This window comes from Ammospiza nelsoni, chromosome 1, assembly GCF_027579445.1.
Source record: "Ammospiza nelsoni isolate bAmmNel1 chromosome 1, bAmmNel1.pri, whole genome shotgun sequence".
NCBI lineage: Eukaryota > Metazoa > Chordata > Aves > Passeriformes > Passerellidae > Ammospiza > Ammospiza nelsoni.
In genome coordinates, this window is record NC_080633.1 from 17,853,164 (window position 1) to 17,875,339 (window position 22,176).

General features: G+C 43.0%; 1 protein-coding gene across 1 annotated transcript in view; it reads right to left on the bottom strand.

Moving 5' to 3' along the window:
- Positions 1 to 9,738, bottom strand: part of GPR158 (G protein-coupled receptor 158) — a 183,030-nt gene extending 173,292 nt beyond the window's left edge. Inside the window, exon 1 of the mRNA XM_059481523.1 lies at positions 8,867 to 9,738. Coding sequence (XP_059337506.1) covers positions 8,867 to 9,738 — 872 coding nt within the window. The remainder of the gene's footprint in view (positions 1 to 8,866) is intronic.
- Positions 9,739 to 22,176: the final 12,438 nt, after the last annotated feature.

Genomic DNA, 22,176 nt, shown 5'->3' on the forward strand with positions numbered 1-22,176 from the left:
AATCAAGACAAATACCAAGGGTGTAAGAGTAGACTCAGCTTGTCAGAGTAACACATTCATCCACACCAGCAATGCTGCCTGGCTCAACACAAGCCACAGCCATAAGTTAATAACAATATTACTGGTAATTGTGGACCATCTGGCAGGTAAGTATATTTTGTTAATCTCCTTGAAACAATAGATATTTGTTTCCTGAGACAATTTTACAGTCCTTACAAACACAAAAGAGATATCTAAGGATTGCATGTCCATGTTAAACATGCAGTTAAGAAAGAATTAGTTGAATTATATATAAGATAATCACTGAAGAATGATGTCATCAAGGATTTTCTGTCAGTTCAGACGTTTGATTTAAGAGGCTTTAATGCCTGTCTGTATTTCCAGTACTACTGTTTGTTGGCATGCTGCTTGCCTTGAAATCTGTGCCAGAAATTGATTTAAGCTTATTTTCCCAAACTACTAGCTATCTTGATAGTTTCAGTAGTTATAATATTTCATTGTAACAACAGGTTGTAAAGCCTATCTACAAAATATTTTTTTTGCCTCTACTGTTACATCTTAAAATCCTTGTGCTCTAGATCTTAAAAAGCTTTTTTGGCACAGAGGTCATCACAGCTCAGCTAAACACAGTTTGCCCTCTAAGTTTGTACACTCACTTTTGTGCCCGTAAGCATTGTGAGCATTCATAGTTAAAGTATAAGGGATGGTTATCACACACTGAAGTCATCATCCACATCTAAGCAGCTGCTTGGATACTTGCTGTCACATTCATTCAGCCCTCCATGCTGTCCTTCATGAGTCCTCTTTACCAGAAAACAAGAAGATAAGAAAAAAGTTCTCTACAGACATCAGAAATCTGCAAATGCCCACTCCTCTAGACAAATACACACTGTATTTTGCATAGCAAATGTTTTCAGGGCAGATGACTTTTCTGACCACTCTCGTTTTGGAGGTTGCCACTTTCAAGAATATTAATCTTCAAATATTGCATAGTACCTGACACCTGAGGCTCCTCCCATGCGCCATCAACTCAGCACCCAAAAATAACCCTGGTGTCAAATTCACAAGTGAATTTCAGCCATAAGTCTTACTGACAAACAGCAGGTTCAGCTTGCCTTTGAAAGTTAAGGTTTAGGATTCTGCATCACGTGGACATTGTTAAGGTTGTTACCATGCACAACCAGCCAGACTCACAAAAGGCTGCTGGGACACGAGACACGAGTTTGGCCTGGTCACAGAGTCACCACCAACTCCTTTCTAATAGGACAGACACTTCCCTAATTCCTCAGCCATAGCATGCAGACTGCTGCTTTTCAACACACATTTTCACAGGAGAACCAGCTTCCACTAAAAATAAACTGAACAGTAAGGTACAGTAAGGCACATAAATTAGGATTCACCTGCTTAGAAAGTCTCTCTTTTGAGAGACAGTAAATTGAAACAGTACTGCAAGGGCAGAATACTTAAAGCTGAATTCTATTGTCTGAAGAATATTTTCAAATTAAATCTGCCTTCATATTTATGGCATGCAGGGCTGCCTCACTGAGGACACCCTTGCAGTTTAGTCAGAGAGTTTGTTAGATACTCTGAGGAATGGGGATAGTTTGGGCTTGTTTGGGGTTTTTTTCCACTTGAGGATGCTCAAGTGGCTGCTAGCATCTTAACTCTGTCACAAAGCATCACCTTGTATAGGAATGCCAGGTGTCATTGATGGTAAAGTACCACTTACATTAGATTATACCTATGAAATTAGGTCTTGGAGCCAAATTCAGGCTGTTTTTCTTTTAATGTTTTCATTACCATCCATGGGGTCAAACAGGCAGGTGGAAAGAAAGAGTCTCAAGGAACAGAGCACAACAGAAGAAAATACATTAGGAACACAAAGAGCTTTTAAGAGCTTTTGAAATAGAAGAATCCTACATAGGATGGATGGTTGCAGCCTAACTATACTAAATTATGTGACCCTGAAAATTTACTTAAAGGTAACAAGGTCATTTTAAAACTCAAAAGTGGAAGCCAACCTCAAAAAAAAAAAAAAAAAAAAAAATTGAAAGGCATAAACCTGGGCAAGGAGGAACATACAAATTACAAGAATGTAAGACAAAACCAAGATATCAAGATATTTTTAGAAACCACATGTTAAAAGGATAGGCTCTACCAAAACCATTTCAAACACCTCAGAAAGTGGAAGGCTGAAGTAGAATCTCTAACACAATACACAACCAAGATACAAAAATTGCTCAGAGCCGAGACAGATTCTGACAAAAATGAATTCTTTTCATCTATCTTGAAAGAATCAATTCAGCAAAAATCAGGTTTCACATGCAGGGAAGTTAGCAAGTTGGACTTCACAAATGAGTGGCCATAACAAAGTCTGCAAGTGATAAAAATGTTTAATGTAACCTACAACTAAACCTGGCTGAGGCAGAAAAGATGCAGTAAAACACTTTGGAAAGTATTAATTCAAGAATCTGGGATCTCCCAATGAGTTTAGATTCATGAAGTGAGTTTAAAATAGAAAACTATGGAACGCAGAATAGATGGCTATAATGGAACATATAAATGTATTACGGAAAACAATGCTAAACTACATAGTAGAAGACAAAAATGTGTTAAAACATGGATAAGAATCATGAAGGAAGTATTCATGAAGGAATCATGAATACTTACTATCCAGTCATTCAGGTGAAATCTGAAAGAAAACAATTTCTTTTTGTTGCTTATCATTGGTAAATTGGACATAACCAGGACAGAAGAACTTGACAATTTTCTTTTAGTACCTGCCAGAAGCTGCTTTTGGAGCAAGGGCCATGGAACCTTTTATTTGACATAACAGAGCAATACATTTTTTCTTACATTCAGGAACATTTCTATCTCAGCCCATGCTCACAAACAGAATAGATGACAGTCCTGGAGCTGAATCCCAGATAGTAAGGACTGCCACATGCCCATCCCCTTCAAAAGTGCTTTCATAACCTGCTGTGCTGGAAGTGTGGCCCAAGGGCGATGGGGGTGGAAAACACAGGAGTTGGAAACAGAAGTTTGACCCAAAAAACCAAAAATTGCTTTTATTGCAACTTAGCATGTGCTAGGTAATTGTGGACATGAATGCAGTATGTGTTTCAATCCTGTCATGGCCATATTTAACTTTCTTCCAAGACCCACTCCTGTTTCTCCAATACTGAAGGAAGCTGAATCATGGTTCTGAAAGAGAAATCCATATTTATTGTTCCCTTCCTATGTTTCATCAACATCCAGTTTTCTATCCCTCTCCATGACCTCATATGAAAAATGCTGGCAGGGACATAATTAATTGCCTAGAAAATACTTAAAATATCCTGAGGGTTTCCACAAAGAGACAGCATAATAAGAGACTTTAACTTCTTTTCAGGAACACAAACCCAAGACTTTCAGAAATTCTAGAAAATAAATTATTCCTTTTCATTTTTGAAACCTGTTCTAAATCCACCCACACCTTCAATCAAGGGCCAAGACATGTTATAAAAAATGTCAACCTCAATTTAAAAATACTTTCTGCATTATACAACTAACATCATTTCACAATGGCACAAAAAATTTAAAAGACTCCTTAAACAATTAAAATTAATTTTCTCTTAGCTCGGTACCCAGACTAAAGAGAGATTGGGGGAAACTAAAAAAGGGGGTAAAGGAAGAAATTAAACCATGTCTAAAAGAAAAAAGATTACCCAATTTTAAAATTCTTTTTTTCATGTCTACATTTGTTTGGATTTTTTTACCAAGTATTTTAATAGCAGTGAAATAGTTAGCAGAATAATAAATCATATACAATCCCTAAGAAATTATTTATTTGTCATAAGTACTTCTACCTCCATGGTTTAATCTGCCTTTAGTAATGTTTCTTTAACTAAGAGTCCCATCATAGTCCAACACTGGAGTGGTCCAAGTAATTGTTAATGGTACAGCAGAAATCACTACATTATCCTGCCTTTAGGGAAGAAACAGCTCAATTTAACTGTGCAGTAAAGATTATCTTTGCATCAAGGGATATCTTTCCAATAACTGAGAGAAGGAGCAAACCTCTGGGAGGCAGAAAATATTAAGATATGGCAAAATCTGGCCAAACTTAAGAATCAAGTCACCTGTAAATGATCCAGAACAAGACTCCATTCAAAAATAAAATTAAATTAAAACCCAAAACAAAAACAACAACAAAAAACCCCAGCCACCTCCAACTTACTCAGCTTGCTGATTGAGTACCTTTCTGCCAAAACAGACATTATTGCATTGGATTCTCCCTTAAAACCTTTTAAAAAGATAGTAAATGCTGTGCTGAATTTGGCAAAAAAAACAGCTGGAATATGGTGGGAGGGGGAAAGAAAGTCAGTGCTTCATATCCTGAAGAAAATCTGACCTCCACAATGAGAAATCATGAAAGACCAATGACCAGTTCCCAAAATGTAGATGTATTTCAACACAATGTTAAAGAAAATGAGAACAGCACACAAGGGAACATTTTGAACTGCAAAAGCAGCAACTCATTCATCAGAGTTTGGGGATAATTGATGTCATTGCACAAGCCTGAAACAGCGCACATGAATCTGACTAACCATGCTCAGGAAATTCTGGAACAGGACCTGAGAAGAGGGACCATGGCAACAGAGAGCTCATGGCAGACTAAGAAAGCCAGTTTGTGTAGTCTAGTAAACAAAGGTGGTGAAGGGGCCACTGCCTATAAAATCAGGGCAGTAAACACCAGCTGAGGGTGCTAAGTCAGATGGAAGACAGTTCTGGACCAGAACAAATGCATGAGAACTGACTGCAAGTGAATAAATTCAGATCAGAAATCAGGAGAAGTTGTCCAACCCTTAGGTCCAGCATGCCAGTGGACTGAAGAGTCAAGAGGGAAACCCACCTACTTAAAAGATGGAGATTTGTCAACTGATGACATTAAGTGGGCTTGTGACAGCAGAAGACTGACTCAGTGACCCAGGAGGACATTTTTTAACTTGTGTGTTCCTATTAGCTGACTATTTAGTCATCTTTCTTCTAGATTAAGATATGACCTTTCCCACTTGTCTCCTGGACTGCTAAAGCAACAAAGACCTCTCATTTCTTCCTCCAGGCACCAAGGAAATATTTTTAGAAAAGGAATTGTATTTACCACATGCAACTTCTCAAACTTTTCCACTTTCTCAGTGGGGCTGCAAGGAGGACAGTTGGGTCATCACATGCCATAAAATATGGTTCATTCTGACCATGTGATAGGGAGTGGCAGAGGAGGGGCACAGAAGACCTGTGACAGATGCTCCTGTGCTCTACCCCCTGCAGCACTACAGCAGTAGAGGGATTAGACACATTAGGTTGTGAATTTCAGCTGCAAATGGCATCAGTTTAGACAGGAGGGATGGGTAACATCAAGTGATTACTTTGAGTCTCTGTGGATCCTGATTTCTGAACGGGAGCCTACACAGCACCTTATAAACAGTAACGCTCTCTGCATGCATTTTGGGTGGAAAGACCAGCAAACAGAGACAACACAATATGAGCAAGCACTGCAAAGAGCTGCAGAGAGCCAGCACTGCTAGCTTGGCATTGTACTAGGCTAATGTGGCCCTGAACAGCTTCTGGCACACTTATCAGTACAATCAAGTTGCCTTTGGTTTCTCCACTTCATCTCACTATTTATCTACAGCGTTGGTCATGGCAAGACAACCACATTCTCCCCTTGGTCTTCACTTAGGGCAGTTTGGCAGCAATCTTTTGGGAAGGGGACAGGTGAAATTGAAGACAGATGAGCTGCTGGCAGGAGCCCCCTGGCCTGTAACACTACCATCCTCAGGCCAAAAGCACTGTAACTCTTCACAATGTTAAGAAGAAAACTTTGCTGCTTTGTGCTGCACTTTGGGAGCATCACTGACAACAGCACTGCAGCAGCAGCATGCACTGAACACAGCCAGCAGTAGTTACCATTATTGCCTTCATTATTCAGTATCACTATTGCCCTCATTAACCTCTTCCCATTGCCATGCCACATGAACAAACCCTTCTGCTACTGCCACAGAAGAGATACCAAGAAGGAGCAATGGGCTTTTCCTTCTGTAATGTGAAAGAGCTCTCTCTCATGGATATGGCATGCTCCTGGAATGTATCCCACCCTAAAGTACCATGCCTTAAACCTAATGGGAGGAAAGAAAGTACAAAAACTGTTAAAATAATATTAAAGAGGCATACACTAAAATACCATTAATGATATCACACCAGACTACTAAATGGGAGGAGCATGGTAACTGATTCATTAAAAAGTTTCTAACACATAGTTCAAAGATATCTTTTTGGGAGAACCAACATAGCTGCCCCAAAAGATGGAGAGTAGTGAACACTGTTTTTTCATATGGACTTTAAATAAGAATTTAAAGTCAAAATATTGTGTCACTGAAAGACTGACAGTGAGAGGAAGTAAGCTTACTTCAAGAGGCATCTTATAGTAATTCACACAACTAATTTTCCAGTAACCACACTAGATGTCACATTTTTCATGTGCTCATGCTTTAAGCCATTTTTTCTCTTAAAAACTCACATTGAGGCTGTGTACCTATTAAGTAATGAAAACATCGTGTAAATATTGAAACAAACTACAAGTCTTGGAAGCATATTTTGTGTATACCATTTTCTGTGTCGCTGAGAAGTTACTTTCTCAATATCCCAAGTCATAACCTTGTATTAAAGCCCATCTTTCATCCAGCATACCTCAAATCAGGAACACAGGAACTATCCTTCAGCCTTGCCAGAACATGTATGTATTTATAATTTTACTTCTTCTACCTGCCTCTTTAATAGTTTGGCAAAATAACATAACCCCTTTTTTAGAAATGCTTACAAACTCATCTCTGTTGATACAACAAATCTTTGTTAGTTTTGCCCTAACTGTTCAGTATAACAGCAACACAACACTTTGAACTTGCACAGCATACTCCATCTCATGACCTTGTAAATATGAAGTGGTTCTCCAAGCTCAGATGAGCTCAGAATGCCCCTTGAAGTGTCAGAGACATAACAGGTTATTCCATTTCTTCCCTGGCAGTGACCCCCAGGTGGCAAGCAGAGGCTGGGAAGATGAGGCAGGGAGGGAAGGCAGTGCTCTGTACTGCATCCAGGAGGACATCTACTGGTTGTCGTGGCTGGCCAGGGTTGTGCCAAAACAGATCTGGTGCGTTCTGCACGCCAAAGCTACCACAGCAGAAAGCTACACCACTGAGATGCTTCCTGCCATCACAGAATCTTGGCACAGAGCTGGGATTGGAGCTTCGACTTTTCCCCTTTAAAACATGGGTTTATTTCCTCTTCAATTAAGTCAAGATTGAAGCGTCTTTGAGTTCAACTTTATATCGAAATTTATATTCTCAGAGAGCTGGTTTGTGGCTGCCACCACACCTGCAGCCTAGTGGCTCTGCCAAACTCTATCTCCAACAAGAGAATATCAGCCTACATTAACTCTCATCCACATCCCAAAGTTCATCAAACGTTGAACATTGCATTTCAATGATCTCTGACGAGCTTCCCGACTTCTCTGGACTCCCTAGGGTCCAGAAGAGCTCTACAGTAGACCTATTCCTGGGTTTTGGTCTCAAGAGGAATTCAGCAACAAACAGCCTACAGCTTAGCTCATTTTACCTTAACCCTATCATCCCCATAAGCGTGAAAATTTCAGGGCAAAAGGTAATTCAACAGAGAAATAAGCAGCCATTATCCATTCAACAAATTTTGTTTTTTTTCAGGAATTTATTACTGAACTCATATCTTTTTGATTACATTGGATTTCAGACTAAGCCAAGAGAAACAGCATTTGCAGACATTATTGCCTTGCCACCTAGGTGTGGCAAGATCTCCTTGGAGTCTGCTACATTCTCATCAATCTTTACCTGCTACTAATTGATAGCACAAAAGAAATCCTGTGCTCCTCTCTCATCCTGAGAAACGCCAGCTGCTTCTGGGCAGTGCACATTCCCCACTGGACAGAGCTACCTGTGAACCCCTTACAAGAGTGCCGGGGGAAAACTGGCATCTCACACTCCACAGGTTGCTCTCATTTAAGCAAATCTCTCTTTGGGGTCAAAATACAAAGACACAAGAAAGAGCCTTTCTCTATCTTCCTCTCTGTTAGTTGCAGCTCAGTGGCAAAGTACATAAAAGCAATAAAAAGTAAATGAACCAATAAAAAAAGCAAACCTTTACATATGCCAGGTACCAAATATAAAGCTGGAGGTGCAAAAGGAAAGCTCTCCTTCTGCCACTTCAGCTTATAGCCACATGAACTATGACAGAACAAGAGTCACCAGCACCTACAAGTGTACTACCACTGACCAGGCTCGAGCACCCCACAGTGGATGCGCTCTGGAGACCAGAAACAGCACTTTACCAGCACTAGTAATGTCATTAATTACTGGGAATGTTATTTCCCAGCAGGTTAAAAGCATAGCTGAGGTCTAGCTAGGTTCAATTTCGCAGTATAATAAGAAATAACTCAGTGAGCATTTTTCTCTTACAGACACAGATAAACTTCAACTGGCAGCTGCCGCTCTCCTCTCCCCACAAGCCCACCAGGAACGTAACCCACATGCACGCCTGCTCCAATGGGAGCAAAGCAAACGCTGTCTTACAGACGGAGACAACAGCGATGCTTTTAAGGAGCAACAGCTCCCGAAGGCACCGCTCACCAGAAAGGCCTGAGGCTGCTCTGCGCTGTGACAGCAGCCCGTGCGTCTGGGGTTGATCAGGTCACCCAGAGACCACAATGCCCTTCCCTAGGAGGGGGGCAGAACCAAACCCCCATCCTGCTTCCCCCCATCCCCTTCTCGACAGAAAGTAAAGGGAACACTCCTCTCACCTGAACTCGGGCAGGAGGTTTGGCCGCAGCCCATAAAAAGCCGCCGAGAGAGTCACAAGCCAGCCGGGTTTGTAATTCCCATTCTCACACTCCAGGTATGGTGAGGACCACCGGATATGGTTCTTATCAGCAGTGAAGCTCTCCCGCCTCTTCCAACTGTTTTCCAAAGTTTTGGGGCCCGTGTTTAAGACCTTCCTGTGCAGATGCGGCCTCCACTTGCGCTTCAAGCTGTGGAACCACTCAGTTTCTACAGAGGCGTTAGCCAGGCGGTGAGCCGTGGAGGACAAGTCCTGCAGGAGGACCTGGCTCTCGTGCCTGCTGGCCTGGAGGAAAACCTGGGGAGTGGAGGAGAAAGGCTCCGTGCTGAAAGTGATAGCAGCCCGGGAGATGTTGGGGTCCTCCTCCACCAGGCTCCTGATCAAGGCGCGGTACCACTCCAGGTCCTCCTGCAAGTTCTGCTCCCGCGACTTATTGCTCTGGAGGATCATGTTGAGTAAGTTGGTGGCGTGGGTGAGGGTGCCCAGGGCGCCGTGCAGGGAGGGGTGCGAGGTGAAGCGCGACTTGCCGGCGAGGCTGGCCAGCTCGTACCGCCCGGAGCAGTTGGCTCGCCGCAACTCCCGGGAGTCGCCCGTGTAGAGGAATGAGGCCACGTCCTGGGGCACCTCCTCGGCGAGCCGCTGCGCCAAGATGGTGCTCTCTGTAGAGCGGCTCCGCGGAGCCGGCAGAGGTTCCCGGCTCTTGATGTGGTTGTAAATAGGCTGCTTCCCTCCGAGCGCTCGCTCCCGGCCGCGCACTGCCTGCCCTTGGTCGCCGGCAGACCCCAGCCCGCGCTGGGCGAGGAACAAGAGGAGAAGGAGCCGGAGCAAAGCCATGTCCCCCGGTGCTGCCGGTGGCGCCGGCACGGCGAGGCGGCTGAAGATGAGCTTCGCGCAGGCGGCCGCGGCGCAGGGGTGCGAACGCGCAGAGGCGGCCGAGCGGCAGCGGGGCGGAACGCGACCCCCGGCCCGCGAGTCACCTGTGGCGGTGCCGCCCGCAACCTCCCCAGCGCGGGGCTCCGCACAGCCCCACCGCCGGCGCGGAGCGGCGCGCAGCCCCTCCGGCGACAGCAGAGCCGAGCCCTCCTGCGCCTCCTCCCGCCGCGGCCACCGCGCTCACTGAGCTCCTGCCCGGCGCAGCGCGCAGGGGCGGCGGCGCCCGCGCCCGGCGCAGCGGCGGGTCCCCCCGCGACGCCCCGCCGCCGCCCGCGCTCCGCCGCTCCGCATCCTTCGAGCGCCGCTGCCGGAGAGGGGGGCCCGTGGCGCGGGACTGCCACTTGCTGCGGGGATCGGCGGGCGGGGCTGCTGCCGCGGAGCCAGCGGACAGGCGCCCGCCTCCGCCAGCGCTCGGCTCTGCGAGCGAGGGCGCCCGGCCGTGGGAGGACGGATGGTCACCGGGCGGCTCCGCCACGGGCAGCCCCACACCGCGCGGCGCTGCTCACCGCCGGCCCTTATAGGTGTACGCCAGGCAGCGGCCGCCCTATGTGGCCGCCTCGCCTGTCAGTCAGCCGGCAGCCACTCACGGGGCGGGAGAACGGTGCCGTGCGATGCTGGGGGAGGCGGCGCTGCCGCCGCGGAGAGGCGTCGAGGCACCTGGCTTCACCTGCAGTCGGCTCAGCCTAGGACGAGGGCGGGGCAGGCGCCCGCCCCGGTGGGAGCCGCTCCGCTTTCCCGGGGCTCGGGAGTGCGGGCGGGGAATCCGCGGGGGCCCCGCCGGGCCCGGGGGTCGCCCGCGGCGCGTGGCAGCGACACCTGGTGGCCGGGCGTGGGGCGGCACCTCCGCGGCGGGGGCGAGCGCGGGAGCGGGGGCGCGGTGGCCCGAACGCCCGGCTCCGTGAACGCCCGGCTCCGTGAACGCCCGGCTCCATGAACGCCCGGCTCCATGAACGCCCGGCTCCGTGAACGCCCGGCTCCGTGAACGCCCGGCTCCATGAACGCCCGGCTCCGTGTGCCCCCTCCCTGCGGGCAGCTGGAGAAGCCCGGCGCTGCGGGGGAAGGCAGTTCAGCCAGATCTGCAACGTGGGCTGATGCCTGTCAGAGCTGCGTGCCGCTGGGGGAAGGCGCTCCCGCTTCCAGCGTTTCTCGGGTGGGTGGAGGGGGCGCAGCTGATCCTTGGCTGCCCCCGGGACGCGTGGGACCGGCCGGGCTGCCCAGGAGGGAGGAGTTTGGCCAAGGGAACGACGTTTGTGTGGGAATGAGCAACTGCGCCTTCGGGATCTCCGGGCCCGTCGCCCGCCGGCGCCTCGCCCGGGCTGCCCCACTGGCCCCGGGCACGGAGCGCATCTCCCCGGAACGGGCGCTCAGCCGCCTTCCCTCTCCTGCAGCTACGGTGGCTGCCTCGTTGTGTTTCTGTAACCATGATCTTTTTTTCCCTTGGTGTTTTAACTCCAAGGTGCTAATTCCTACCGCTGTTTTCAAAACTAAGTCCTTAATCCTGTGGCTTTTAACGTTGACCTTCAGAGCACCTGTGTGGAGCTGAAGCAGCACAGGCTGATCGCTCAGCTTTCCTCCTCTGTGGAAACCCCCTTGGAATAATATAAATGCATAGGAGACATTGTTAGGATTTTCCAGATAAGCCATCATGATTAGTAATAAGAACCTAGTTTGGTAAAACATTTCAACGCGTGTTTAACTTTGTACATTTTCTTTGGCAGAATTATGCACCTGCTCAATATCTTACTAATGGATGAGGGATTTGTGACAGGAGACAGCAAAGGGTGAGTTTTGGAGGAGGTGGTCCATGGCAAAATCTCCTAACTACATTCCATTCCCATTTAATATAAAATTCCCTTTTGGAATTCAAAAGTGCAGATGAAAAGAGTAGTAAAAGAGGACCTTTTTTTTTTCTTTTCTCCCCCCCCCCACACACACGTGCATGCACATCCTAGGAGCAGATTTCAGTTATGCAGAATATATTATCTAATTTTAAATCACTGACAAGTTATATCTGCTCCTTAAAACATAATCTTATTTTAGAATTATTTGAAATGACACTTGACAGAATAGTCACTCTAAGATAGCTAAATGTAAATTACATTTGCAGTCCATATATCCTAGTGATGCTATGCATTTTCTCTTTATCTATGGACACCTTTAATAATTATAATATTGCTGGTTAAGAGAGAAAGTTATAGATTATTTTTGTCTCTTGCTGCATGCAATTGAAGAGGATATTCAACACGTAAGAATAATTTCCTTGTACTGAGCTTTCCCTCAAGTGCATAGTTTGTGAGGTTATTTAGAAACCGCTTATACTGAGAAGCTGATAGTTACAGTTTAGCACAGCACAGGGAGTCTGTATTTCCAAGTCTGCTCTCAGCAAATACCTAAAGATGCATCATTTGCTGTAGATAAGAGAGAACTAGGGCTTTAGAGAGCAGCAGCTCTCAGGGCAGAGCTAAACTAACGTGGGATCTGTTACAGGGAGAGATATCACTGGCATCATAAATAAACATATTTTTTAAATGTTGTGCCTGGGCTGATTCTCTTTATTGACAGACAAGGGCTGCTGTAAAGGAAAGGTTAGTTCCCTGTTGGAAATTCACTTTCCCTACTTTAGCCTGACTATTAATACCTGTCTGAATTGCACTAGGCCTGCTCAGTGGCCACATTCACACATTGTCAGGATAATCAACTATCCCTTTAATGTACTTGTATGGTAAGTTCCTTGTATTTCCTGATCACCTCATGGTCCTTCCTCATACCCTTCTACAGTGGCACCCACCACTGCCCCCTGTCCTTCACTAACATCCCAGAAGCTGCAGTTCTTAACCCAAAGGTTTGCCAGGAGCAAAGACCCAAATGGGTCAGTGCACACCTCCAGATGCTGGAAGTCTCCCTTAATCTCAAGCATTAGAAGTCTCTCTTTTTCCTGTCCTGTCAGTCTGCTCTGGGTGTTTGTTCTCTATGCTGGCATTTCTGAGTCAGAGGGAGAGGATGAGGGGTTTATTGAGGACTTTCTCATTCCAGGTGCCAGGATCATGGCTGAGTCTTGTACACCTGTACCACACAGGGTGGAAAGAGGCCTCCTTTATTCTGCAGGGCTTCCTTCTGCAGTCAGTTCAGAGCTGATCCCAAACAGCTACTGTGTACAGCCAGCTCCAAAATGAAACACAAACAGATTTTAAGCCATTGCAAATGTGCATTTTCTTACAGCTTTGTAAACACTGTGCTGTGGGACCCAAAACCTACCATTCATAGCCCAGATCTGGGGAAGTGGCAATATGGAAATAAAGTATCCTCCTAGAGTAAGGAAATCTACCAAATATTTTATTTACTAAGGACTGGGAGAGGTGTAGAAACCTGTGATCCTTGTATTTTTTTGTTTTAATATTAAAATGCATTAATACTTCTGGACTTTTATATGTAATCAGTTGAGTGTGTCAGAAATCTGTTCAGCTCTGACCAGGACAATGTGAAAATGGACCGGGAGACCCCTGAGAAACAAGATTGCTGTGACTGAATAATGTTTCTTATGTTCCTGCTTCAATTCTGCCAGAGGTGCTGCATCATGCCATTCACTGCAAGGAATCAGGAGGCATCTGACCACTGTCATGAATATCTCTGAGTTGTTACAACTATTGCAATTGCTTCACTCAATGTGCTTGTACATGAAGCATCTCAATTCACTGTATTGCCTATTAGGACTGAAGTCAGCTCTACATTAATCTAATTACAGTGTAGAAAGAACAGTAGTGCAAAATGTTAGCTGTTATTAACAGACTAGAGTAACCTACTTTCTTCAAATATGGCCTATGCAAAAAGATTGTGGTTTATCTGAACTGTCTGAACTGCTAAAAGCATCACAATTACTGCATTGTTAAACCAGTTGGGAGCAAGGAAAGACTGTTTTAGCTGTGAAATATATTTAAAGACTCATTTTTTAGTATTTGTCCTAAACTGTTTAGGAGGTGTACAGAGAATCCACACAAGAGTAAATGCCAAAACTTTTAATATTGTATTGTTGTATTTCTCTCACAAAAAACAGAGACAAATTGCTGCTTCTGGTATTTTAAAACACATGAAAAGCAAAATATTCTTAAAAGTACTCCTACTTTTAGCTTGATTACTTAAACATATAACATTCTAGCAGCAATATTTTTTGTCTGTCTGCCAATGACTTCTGATCTGTTTAATTAATTTCAGGTAAGTTTGACTGAAATCTACAAGCTTCTACAAACGTACAAGCTTCTACAGCTGGATCAAATAAAGCAACCCATGTTCATTTTCATGCTGAGGGAAAAGCTTCAGAGTGAATTCAACAGTTAAATAGTCTCTTTGGTCTTTCCTTTGGCCACTCATATTGGCCAATAAGCATAAATATGCCCCCAAAACAGCTAGAACATGTGGAACAGCCTCCCTGTCAGGGAGGGAGCAGCCAAGGGGGCTGATGGGGTGGAACTCAAAAAGACAAGGGGGAGCTGCAGGTGCTGTTGACAGTGGGCATAGAGCCATGAGACTTTAGGAAACAATGCAGAGAGTCCATGGGGGCTGGGAGAAATGCTGATATTACAGCAGAGGGTGAGAGAAAGAGTGAACACAAATCCACTGGAAACCAGGCTTTGTTAGTTCTCTTGTTTTCTCTCACAAATGAATTTAAACCATCAGCTGAATATGTCAGGAGAGAATAGTCAAAATGTGGAGTACTAAAATTCTTACTTAGAAGTGGACAAAAAGAAGCAGCAAGAATCACAGAATCACAGAATTTCTAGGTTGGAAGAGACCTTTAAGATCATCAAGTCCAACCCATGTTCTAACACCTCAACTAGATCATGGCACCAAGTGCCACATCCAGTCTTTTTTTAAACATGTCAAGGGATGGTGACTCCACCACCTCCCTGGGTAGATGATTCCAGTATTTGACCACTCTTTCTGTGAAAAACTTCCTCCTTAATTCTAGCCTGTATCTCCCTTGGCGCAGCTTGAGACTGTGTCCTCTGAACTTACCTGTCAGTTACTGTTCACTGGCAGTGAGGAATTCCAACCCACTGGACATTTTCTTAGAAACATTGGGACAGAAGGATTCTGACAAAGGCTGTCTAGTAGAGCAGTGCAGCAGGACTATGTACAGCACAACTGTCTCTGGCAGGGGCTTGCTTGCCTACTCTCAGAGAATTCCAGTCAGGTAGACCCCAGAGCCACCCTAACTACCTTCTTCACATTTCATTGCCTTAGCACCAGGTGTGGGGTGAGAGGACCCCATAATAGTCTACTTTACTTTCTTTGTTTCTTTGCCTTCTTATCAGAGCACAATCACCACAAACTAGTATCTGTCTGCAAAAGACCACTTTGACTTCCTCATTTTTTTCTTTATCTGAGCTAAATTAATCAAATTTCTTAAGAGGCTATGTTACAAAACAAGCTGTGTTTTGCTTTCCAAAGCCCTGCTGTTCTCTTCTTGACTGTCCATTCTGTTTCTCTAGGCATCCCAGACAAGGCCTCCCATTATGCATCACCTCCAGAACATGTAAAATTCTCTGTTAATACACGCCACATTGAGGTCTGTCTGCTTTTTCACCTTCATCACAGTATTGACCACTACTCAAGTCTGTAATGCTGAGTAATCCTCATAACCTTTCAAAACATATTGCTTCCCAGTTATCTATTATCTATTTTTATTTGAGGATTTGAGCTCTGCTACCTCTGGGTAGTTTTTTGGTACTTGTATTTGCTGAATTTTACCAGTGATTTTAGGCAACCTCTTTTTTTCAAATTATATTTAGTTCTTATTCCATTTTTCAAAATGTTTATAACTATCTCCTTTTTTCTTGTACTCGTGCTTATGATTTGACCTTTTATTTCCTGAGCTGATCTGTCCATTAACCTATTTTATAGAATGTATCTTTTAGGAACCTACTAGAAACATCTTCCTGGTTTGATAGTACACAGCTGATCCTTACTTTTGAGAATTAGTTCAGGAGCAATTTCTTACCCACTCATGAATCACCTACACAATAGCTCCTTAGCTTACTGATGAGAACCTCAAGATGCATATATAGTGAATGCTGCTGATGCAGATATGCAGCATGTCTACTGCTTTGTCACTATCCTTGAGGTCAGTTATGAGTCAAAGAAGAAAATTAAGCTTGTTTTATGTGCAGTTCTCTTGACAAACTCACAATGGCTAATCTTAATCAATTTATTATTTTTACATGATTACTAAAAAGCGGTTTAATAATTCTTTTTTGAGTCTTCTGGTGATATCTATTTCATTAGCTTCTTTATAATTTCTCTCATCTCTTTTTCTGAAAATACACAGCATGGGGTTTTTTCCAACTTTAGAATCTCCCCCCCCAAACACTTGAAATAGCAAGTGGCAGTATATGCTTGAAAGATCACATCCAACAGAGAATGTTATTCTAGATTAGGAGAAAATGTCAGAAAACACATTGATGACTTCGATGCCTAATTGTTTGTGGAGAACTTGCATCTCATATGCAGGTGTATCTAATATGCAGATGCAGACTCTACAGTTTAAATAAATACTATTCAAAAGCTTTGTTAGCTTATTCACTTATTTCTTAGTTGGGAAAAGATGGGGGATGCTGAAATGCAGGGCTAAATATAGTCCATATAAAATACAAATAAAACTACAGTCCACTTTGCTTGTACTTTACAGACATGATGTAAATGTTGTGAAACACTGTGCACATTAACTGAGAGCTGGTGGTGCCTCTGTGGCAAGGACACACAGTGTAACGTGCACTGAGAGCAGCACTGAGCTCAGGACACATACCCAAAGCAATCAGAACCCTGAGCCAGTTTCCACTAATCCTTTATTAGAAATTAAAACAAATGTAAACCAGAAACTCCTGTGTCAATTAAGGCAGTGTGCAGCAAAGGGAATAAATTACTGGCATAGTACCTGAGCTGCCTTCAAAAGCAAATCCCACTTCCCCTTAATTTCCAGTGCTAAATAAGGACATTAAGTGGGCAATGCCCCAAATAATGGTAAAAGAAGATTCACTGCTAAATCCAAAAGGAGACAATAGTGTTTCTGGCTTTGTTTTACATAGCCTAAAAGCTGACGTGAACTGCCAGCCCCTGCAGCAAAAGAAGCTGCTGAGCTCAGAGCCTCAGCCATCCCTGGGTGAGCAGGAACACACGTGGAGAGGAGGAGTGCTCAGTCCCCTGATAGTCTGTCTTAGCTGCATTCATTCAAGGGGTAAAAATATTTAAATATTTTAAAATATTGTCCCTAACCACCTAACTTACGCATTTGAGTACAGATTAATGGATGTCTGCTGAAGCACAGGCAGAGGTGGTAGAAGTGCTTATCTTTGGATTAATAGCCAGGGCCTAGAACATTGCTATGGCTAGTGAGAGGTAGAGACTCTTCTCAACAAGAACTTCAAACCCACAGCTTTGAGGAGACAGCCCAACAGCCATCCAGCACCTTGTCAGAGTCAGAATGAAGCAGGCTAGAAATGAATGAGAGATAAATGCACTAAGATGAGATAAAGGAAGAATCACCTGAAAAAGAAAGCTTAAAAATCATTATAAGCATCAGAAAATAACATCTCTACTAGGCCATGTTATATGAAGTAGCTAAATTTCTTCTGAGCACCTTGGCTTCAGTAATGAACTAGTTGATTACAATGAGCATTCAAATTAATACAGTGCTTTTTAACAAGAACTATCAGGGAAGAATAATCACTGGGAGAAGAGCACAGGCAAGGTGGTCTTATTTGTTCTCTTACAACAAGAATAACATTCATAGTACTTCCAACAATATCTGAAGAAAAATTAATTTTGTTATCAAACAATAAACCTTGAATGCATACAATCCTGATCCAGTGTGTACAGCAGTAAATTGCTGGCTATTGTTTTCTTCCTTGCTGCTTTAGGGATTTATGGCATTAAAAATATTTTTTGAACTTTCAAAGATGTAACCCACGATATGATGGCATGGTAACTACTTTGGATTTAACTCTATGTCTAGATGAAGTATTCTCCCTCCCAATTATTACACCAATTACTTTTTTTTCCCCAAATATTTTAAAGAATCATTTTGCCTTTTCTCTGTTACATAAAACAACAAATCTGATTTAGATTAGCATATCTTTACTGAAGCCAATTATATTATATAAATTTATATAGAAAAGTATTTGCCCACTCACCTCATATACAGAAGGAAGAATATAGAATTCCCATTAAAATGTTACAAAAACCTACATCCTGTTACATTTTGTTCTAAGAATTTGCAGATGTCAGCTAATGGAAATAAACTTCAAAGGGAGGAATAATTTGAATTAATTGGGAGCTAAATCACAATCTCAAAATAAGTTCTGTTTGGTTGCTTTATGCTGTGTTGTTAAGTGGGTCTTTTAACAGCTTTGCTGTTTCATGTAGAGCTGTCCACTTGAAATCAGAAGCAAATAGCAGAAGCCACTGATCATGGACCTTGAGGTTTGAGGCAGCCCTTGATTTCATGCTGACAAAATATTCAAAATAAACCCTCAGTTAAAATGCTGCTTTTTCTCTTTCTTCTTGGAAGAAACAAGATTTGTGGAAGAAAACCAGACTATCCTCTCTCTACCCCTGTCCATCTGCCCCATTCCACATTTAACAGAAAAACAAGAGGTGAGATGGAGTAGATTTTTTTTTCTAACAATGAATGAGAGGGACATATCAGTGATACCATAGATGGAAGGGAAAAGCGAAGGCAAAGAAATTTCATTTTTCTGATCTTTTTTTCATAACTTGTAAAAAGAGAGGCTCTGCTTTACTGTAGGTCAGACAGACTTCACTCTGGAGGAGAAAGGTAAGGTGTTGGAGATTGTACAGAGAGAAAAAAAAAATAATGATACAGCCTTTTGTCCTATATCCAAGGCTCCAGAACAGCCAAGTTTTTGACTTAGGAAAGCAGTTTTAATAGACAAGAAGGCAAAGGCCAGATAAGCTTTGGGCCAAACCTTCACAAGTCATACAAACCCTATAAAGCCGGGACAGCAGATGAGAGATGAGACAGTTGTTGGGGTGGGAATTCTGTAAGGTTGATCTGGACAGTCCTCTGGCTTTGAGGAGGGAGGCATGGCATGAAGAAATAAGGCAGACAGTGGGTAGGAGCAGACTGACAAATTCACTTTCAGATCTCTCACCACCAATGCCCTTTATTTGCAGCTGTGGTGTTCATATTTCCTGATGTGGATCCCTGATCGCTGGGACCTGTAGTGAATAAAGATGCACAGAGCTACATCATTCATAGAGATGGTAAAGAGGTCTTGTGGGGCTAAGAGCTTTTGGTCTTTGAACTCAGAAAAAAATCCCTATAGAAGAAATAATCTCTTCAGCCAATCCAGCTTTCCTCTAGAATTATCTTCAAAATTAATGTCAGTTCAAGAGCAGAAGGGAATTTTTGTACATGTCTGTAAAACTGGGGAGACTTGAATCTATGTTTCAACTGAGCAAGGATGACATTCAGCAGAAACTGCTTGTTCCCCACTGATTCTAGAAATCAGAGGCTACTGAAAAGATTGAAAGCTAATACTGATGAGATACAGGGAGGATTCAGCCATTATTGTCAGGAGGAAAGCTATTTCAGAGGAACATTTCCATTTACCTTCTCTAGAGAGAGTGATGATTTCCTATGAAAAGAATTCAAACTACTTTGCAGCAATAGAAAAGAAGGATAACTTTTTCTGCATCTAACCTCATCCTGCAATTCCTCTCTCTAAGTCATAACATAGCTAATGGTTTAGTTTTTGCATTGATTATCTCAATTACTTTTTAAAGGCTTTCAAATAGTAAAATCAAAACAAAGGTATGTCAGTTACACATTAAATTGTAGCTTCAAGGACTTGTTCATATCCAGTTTTCATCTAATAGACTGTTGATACTTGCTTACTAGAAATCATAATTTTGCAAAGTGCCTATTTTTCACAAATCCTGTCCAACAGTGTGGGATGGGTGTACTTGAGTTATCTTGGCAGTATTATCCAGCTGTTGTTTCAATCTATGGAACACACACCAAAAGCAGACAGAGGGGGGGACTTGAGACTTACAGTGTCAAGAGCTTTGCTCTTTACCTTCCCCTCTCTTTAATTTAGTGTTTGCAAGGGACAGTCCAGTGCAGGCTGGATGCCTCTCTTTTGCCAGTGCAGGCTCAAATGCTAGCTCTCTCCAGGATTAGTGTGCTTCTTGATCCCCACTGTGCTCCAGAAAGAGAATGATGAGCTAGGTCACTTGTTAAACCAGTGTCTCTTCTGACTCAGCTGCACCAAATGCCTAAAGGCAAGGAAGTCACATCAGTGCCTCCTTTTCCAAGAGTGTAAGTTGTGGCCCACTGTGATTGTAGCATAAGTAACAGGACTGAGTCTGCCAGTTTTCATAGACAGACAATATTTTCACCAAGCATAAGTTTCTTTTTCCTTTACTGAGATACAGTAAATTTACAGATTCTGAGTAACCTACATAAGGACATGCAATTCTTCACATAAAATAGAATTCCAGTAGCTGTAAGAGAAGCCAGCCAGCTCTAGGTATTTCATTGAAACAAATTACAGCTTTCAGAGCAGTAAAAGTACTGATGGTAGTAAGATAATCCAGGGACCTGTTTTGACAAGTGCACTGTTGTTAGTGCTACTTCCCTATTCAATATTACCATTTTTAACTTAAACAGTTGGTCTGTCTAAACTCCATCTTCATTTTCAAATAGATGTGAAGGCTAAAATCTATTTACACTGCAATCAATAGTAAACCACTCACAGATTTTGCCAGAGTCAGTATTTTAGCCTACATTGACAAAGGAGAGGCACCATCAAGTTTTGTACTGGACTGATGCTGTGCCTTGCAGACACTTAATGGCAGATATGGATTAATGTAGCTTTTGACACTATAAATCCCTCATTCTGTCCACCCTTGGTGCATGTTCCAAAGTTTGAAACAGCAGCTAGATAAGAGACAGATCAAGTACATCTAATCCCATGCTGCTGGACAGGATTTGTGGAAAGGGGGCTCCCTTCACAGATAGCTCTGCTGAGGACAATTCAGGTCAATGTCTTTTTTTCACTTACTTGCAAAAGAATGTCATCTGGTTTGATTTTATCCTGCTGTGATTAGAACATAAATAACCTTCAGCTTTTCTTTCAGCATCAGTCATTTGTAGCTAATAATTTCATCAAGTGTAAGCAGCCTCTGTACTGCTGATTCTTCTGAATCACAATGTTTTAGTTAAAAATCATTTTGGAAAGTGAGACTTGGACTCTGTAGGTTTGGAAAATTCACAACATTCTACTTTCTTTTCCTAAAAGATATCAAAGAATTATATTAAGAGATATGTAAATCATCCCTTCTCTTCCACAAGCTGGAGAGGCATCTTCTGTCTGATAAGCCAGAACTTATCATCCATCTTACCTCAGATCTGCTATTTATACTGCCCTTCTTCAAATGTGTTATCCCTGCCCTGCACACTGTTCCAAGGCATTTTCCACAAAACCTGCAGATTTCCACATCCGAAATGAGCACAACCCAGATCAAATTTATACAGAGGCTGGAACTGAGTCTTCACTTTGGATGACTGTGTGTGGGTGTGTGTGCATGTATGTGTATTTGTGTAGGTGTATCAGCATTCATTGCTTAAATTTTGATCCTGCTGTAAAAATGACTTGCATAGAAGTTTATTTTAGTACCAAATTGCAAGGTTAGTTCATTTTACAAGATGGCAGTTAAACGCATTGGGAGAAGGAGGGAAAATAGATTTTTTTTCCTAAGATCTGTGTTCCTCTGCAACAAACAGAGCAGAACAAAATTTTGGTGACCATTTTGATGAAAAAGTGAATGTGCTCAGTGAGCCAACAAGAAGCAGTCAGGGAAATCAAATATGAGACTAGATAATTTTTTCCTCTTCCAGCCATTCCATTTGACTTCCTGCAATTTCATTTAAGACAGAAATATTGTACTTAAGGGGGTTTCATGCTTTTTTAAATTAAATATGCTAAATTAGTTTGTGTAAAAACATTTCTCTATAAAAATCAGCTGCAATATTTGGTGAGTTCATGCTTTCCCTAAAAGTAAAAGCAGCTGTAATAACTTTCCTTCTAACTCTTCAAAAAAATATTCTATGACTTTGGCTCTGAAATCTCCACAAAGTCTGCATAGAAATAACCACCACAAATGAAGATCAAAGTGATGTCTTAGGTTTTAGCTTTTATATTTTTCATATTCTGTGCTGCTTTAGTGTGTAGTTCTGAGCTTCATAATAAGGGGTGGTAAGCTCTATTCACAGAATAGGTAGACAAAACAATTCCTTTCCTAACTGGGGACCGAGGACAACCA